This window comes from Rhododendron vialii, chromosome 2a (genome assembly GCF_030253575.1).
Source record: "Rhododendron vialii isolate Sample 1 chromosome 2a, ASM3025357v1".
NCBI classification, from domain to species: Eukaryota; Viridiplantae; Streptophyta; class Magnoliopsida; order Ericales; family Ericaceae; genus Rhododendron; species Rhododendron vialii.
The window spans coordinates 15,872,845-15,877,622 of NC_080558.1; the positions used below are offsets into that span (position 1 = coordinate 15,872,845).

General features: G+C 39.4%; 1 protein-coding gene across 1 annotated transcript; it reads left to right on the forward strand.

Annotated features, from left to right (window-relative positions):
- The first annotated feature begins 626 nt into the window (after positions 1 to 626).
- On the forward strand, positions 627 to 3,794 carry LOC131318211 (disease resistance protein RPM1-like). Its single transcript, XM_058348043.1, has one exon. The coding sequence runs from the start codon at positions 805 to 807 to the stop codon at positions 3,631 to 3,633; it is 2,829 nt and encodes a 942-aa protein (XP_058204026.1). The 5' UTR covers positions 627 to 804; the 3' UTR covers positions 3,634 to 3,794.
- Positions 3,795 to 4,778: the final 984 nt, after the last annotated feature.

The following is a 4,778-nucleotide window of genomic DNA, read 5'->3' on the forward strand; positions in this document are numbered from 1 at the left end:
ACTCAATCATCTTGATTGATTGTTCTTCTACTTTGAGGGTTAATAAAGTCCATTTTGTTAATCTTTCTTTCATACTTCATCCACTTCATTGTTTGTTTCCAAAGAAGTCCTGAAATACGGCAAGGAACCAAATTCCACTTTTCACACCCACATTCCAGGAAGCTTACGATACGATTTCCCGTCGATTCTCCATCGATTGGAAAGAAAACAAGAATTTTGGTAACAGGTAGTCAGGTTTCTTAGAGTAATTTTCAAAAAAATAAAAAACAGATTATTCTACGACTGCCTAGTTTTAATACAGTACTAGTTTTTTTTATGGGTGAACAAATAAGGTTCGCTCATTGGCTTCCAACTTCATTACTTGTCCTGTCCCAATTCTCTTTCATTACCTGGCACCTTATTTTGCTTTAATTTCCACTGACTTTCTCTTTTGCTTTAGCTTCCGCTAACACCCTGCTCTGTTTTCACACCATTAATAATAAAGGAATCAACATTATATTGTGCAAAGAATGGAATCAACATTGCTTTAATGTCACACTAGCGGGGTCCATCCGTCTCATTTTTCCCACCGATCTCTGTCTTCTCTCATTATCTCATTAATAAGGGAATCAACATTGTGCAAAGAAAGGCACAGAAGACTTATCGTCATAGACGGTCCCATAACACTTGGACAATATTCCATATAGCTATCAAATTCAGGACTCACCTCAAGAAACTGACAACATCCCAGTTTTCCCTCACCATCCCCTTTCTCTTCCAATCCAAAGCTACTCCGTAAATCACCAAAATAAAAATAAATAAAAAATGGCAGAGGCTGTGTTCGTTTTCGTATCCGTCTTCACACCCGATCTCCAAGAAAAGTTGAACTTGTTGGGCGGGGTACGGGAAGACATCGAATACATAAGAGGCGAATTCGAGCGCATGACACATTTCCTGAGAGTTGCAGATGCCATAGAAGATAAAGATCCGAACATCAAAGCATGGGTGAAGCAAGTTCGTGAAGCTGCATATGACACTGCAGATGCTCTTGACATGTGCACGCTTCGCCTCAGATCTAGACATCATCATAGCACCAAATTCCGCGAGTTTGTAAGTAAGGTTTCTTTCTTTATTAAGACTTTAAAAGCTCGCCACCAAATTGCTTCTGAAGTAAAAAGAATCAAGTCCAGAATCATCAGTATTTTTGAGGGTCATCAGCGATATAGTGCCATATATGGCAAAATAGAGCAAGGCTCAAGCTCTACTCATTCAGACATCACATGGTATGATTGTCGTGGTGATGCCCTTCTACTAAAAGAAGTTGACCTTGTGGGTATTGACAAGCCCAAATCACAATTGATTCAATGGCTGGTGGATGAGGATCCTCAACTCAAGGTGCTTTCTGTAGCAGGTATGGGTGGATTGGGCAAAACCACCCTTACAAAAAAAGTCTACGACGACACAAGAGTAACGACACACTTCCAAAATCATGCTTGGATCACCGTTTCTGAATCATTCAAGGTCGAAGAGCTTTTAAAACACATTATTCGAGTTCTCTTTGAAGAATTCAAGCAACCACCCCCACGAGGAGTGGGCAGTATGGATGCAAATAGCTTGAAAGGTATAATTAATGCATTTTTGCAACAAAAGAGGTATGTGCTTGTTTTTGATGATGTATGGAGTATTTATGCATGGCAAGTTTTAAGAATCGTACTTCCTGAATGCAATTGCGGCAGTCGTGTAATTCTGACAACAAGAAATGCAGATTTAGCATCTTTTGCTAGCGAAGAATATCATGGCATGGTGTATAATCTCCAGCCCCTGCCTCCCAAAGAGTCATGGGCCTTATTTTGCTCAAAAACATTCAAGGAAAATTCTTGTCCTTCATATTTGGAAGATCTTTCTAAAAAAATCTTGGCAAAATGCGAGGGGTTACCACTTGCAATAGTAGCAATTAGTGGTTTGTTATCAACAAAAGAGAAGAGTGCGGATGAGTGGGAGAGAATTTATCGCGGCCTTGGTGCAGAACTAGAAGGAAATGACAAACTCATGAGCTTGACTAAGATATTGTTCCTCAGTTTCTTTGGTTTGCCTTACTATCTTAAGTTATGTTTCTTGTACTTGAGTATTTTTCCAGAAGATTGTCTCATTGATTACTGGAGATTAATTCGGTTGTGGGCGGCGGAAGGATTTATAGAAGTGAAAGAAGGAATTACAATAGAAGAAGTTGCTGAGGGCTACCTGAATGAGCTAATGAACAGAAGTTTAGTTCAAGTGACACACATCACGATAGATGGAAGGTTTAGAGCTTATCGGATCCATGACCTTTGGCGTGAAATGATAATTGCGAAGTCAAGAGATCAAAACATTGTCACAATCACAAGTGAAAGAGGCGGAGCGTGGCCTGAGAAATTGCGGCGCCTCTCAGTCCACCATAATTTGGAAGATATTCAGCAAGACATTTGTTTCACTCGCCTTCGTTCTTTACTCGTGTTCAGCGCAACAGATGCGTTGTCCATGTTGTCAACTATTGCACCCTTAGGCAAGGGTGTAAGGCTACTAACGGTGTTAGACTTGAGAGGAGCACAACTGAAAACATTCCCCCATGAAATTGTGAACCTCCTTAATCTTACTTATCTAAGTTTGAGGGCGACGAATATAAAAACGATCCCGAAATCGATTGGAAAGCTCAAGAAGCTAGAAATATTGGATCTGAAAGAAACAAATGTCACCGAGTTGCCTGATGAGATCTTAAAGCTCCAGCATCTTCGCCATCTCTTGTTGTATCGCTACGACAACGCCCATTGTTATTTTCCTTTTGGTGATTCAATTGGCTTCAAAGCCCCTGCGGGAATAGGAAGTTTGTTGTGCTTGCAGAAACTATGTGGTGTTGATGCAAACGAAGGGAATAATAGTGGTATTGTGCTAAGAGAGGTGGGGAAGCTAACTCAACTGAGGAGATTGCTCATTACAATGCTACAGAAGGAAGATGGGACTATGCTATGTTCTTCCCTTGAGAAGCTAAAGAACCTTCGCTCGTTGTACGTTGCGGCAACAAAAGAAGATGAGATCATTGATTTAGATTCTTTGTCTTCACCTCCTCAACTTCTTCAAAGACTCTATCTAAAAGGACGTTTGGAGAAGATTCCGCACTGGATACCATCTCTTCACAACCTGAAAAGATTATTGTTAGGGTGGTGTAAGTTAAAAGATATTGATCCACTGCAATCCCTTCAAGATTTGCCCAATTTGCTTCACCTTGGACTTGCTACTGCATATGAAGGAGATGGATTATTTTTCAAGGCTGGTGGATTTCAAAAACTTAAAGAATTGTGGTTGGTTCGCTTAGCAGGATTGAAATGGGTGAGAGTGGAGTCTAGCTCGATGCCTCTGCTTAAAAATCTATATCTCCAAGACTGTAAATCGATGATGGAGTTGCCCTCAGGTGTTGAACATTTGGCCAACCTTCAATATCTTGACTTGACTGATATGTCTGAAACAGTAATTTCGAGCTTGAATAGAGACTTACAAGGTGGGGACTATTGGAAAATTGCACACGTCCCTAGGGTTTGGATTGGGGAGGACCGGTCATCAGTTACAAGCTTGACTGATATGTCTAGACAGTCTGGTTATTGGACCGGTCGTTATCTATGATATGGTAGAACAAGAGGGGATGAGGATTTTCGAGATTGGTTTATCCCCGCCACTGATGTGCCCTGTTTTTCTCATAGTATTTTTTTGGCGTTTGTGAGAGCTTGAAAACTTGTTTGATGTAATCAGGTTGACAGAATTTAGAAGTTCAAAGTATGCCTTCGGTTTATTGGTTTGCAACAATCTTGATTTAGATTAGGTGAAGTTCAAAGCATGCCTTCGGTTAATTTTTTTTTCCAGTTTCCTAGGTATGCAAAAAGCATTTACTTTTTTTGTCTAAAATCTTTTCTGGGTGATTTACTTTTCGTAACTTTTTGTTTAGTTTTTTGTCGTAATTTTTTAGATTAATCCTTTGGCTCGACGAGATGAATCAGAAAAGTATAAAAATGGAGATTAATATTTGAAAAACTTTATATAAGAGGACACTTTAGAAAAAAAAGAAGACAAATGTTTCATACTTTTTGGCTTTAGTAAACTTTTTTTTTTTTTTTTTGCTTTTGATCATAATTCTTTCATTTTTAGATGCATCTCATCTTGTCAAGAAGAATGATTAATCAAAGAAATATACACAAATTGCAAAAAAAAAAAAAAAAAAACCTCAAAAAAGACGAGAAAAACACACAAAACGAGAAAGACAAAAAAGCTGGAACTGGTTAATGAAGTGTAAACCAAGACTTGTTTTAGCGACACTCTGCCATTATCACTTCCAAGTACCATAACATGACCCCAGTTCATCATGATCATAACGAATTCAACCCCTTCTCAGCTCCCATGACTTCAGCTTACACAAGAAAATATATAACTGCTCTCGTCTTCAGCTTAGCAAGAAGAGGAGAGATTATTCACTGTCGACCCATGGTATTGCTGCTCCCTTCAGCAGAAGTGAGTGGAGTGATTTTTCAGTGCTCCCTAGAGCATCAAGTCGCGGTGCTCTAAGTCCCTTCTCCATAACATATAGGTGTGGATTTCTACACAAAATGAGTGGCTCTCATGTCAATTATGTGTAGTGAAAAAAAAAAAATTCTGGAACACGGCACGACAGTGCTCCGGGAACACTTAACAATTATTCAAGTTGAGAGAGTGTGTGTTACTCGAACACTATTAGGCAGAGCCCACAACATTTTTACCTATAGGTAATCCAGCGTGTT

Excerpts from the sequence above, each read along its gene's own strand:
- LOC131318211 (XM_058348043.1), top strand. The coding sequence starts at position 805 with ATGGCAGAGGCTGTGTTCGTTTTCGTATCCGTCTTCACACCCGATCTC.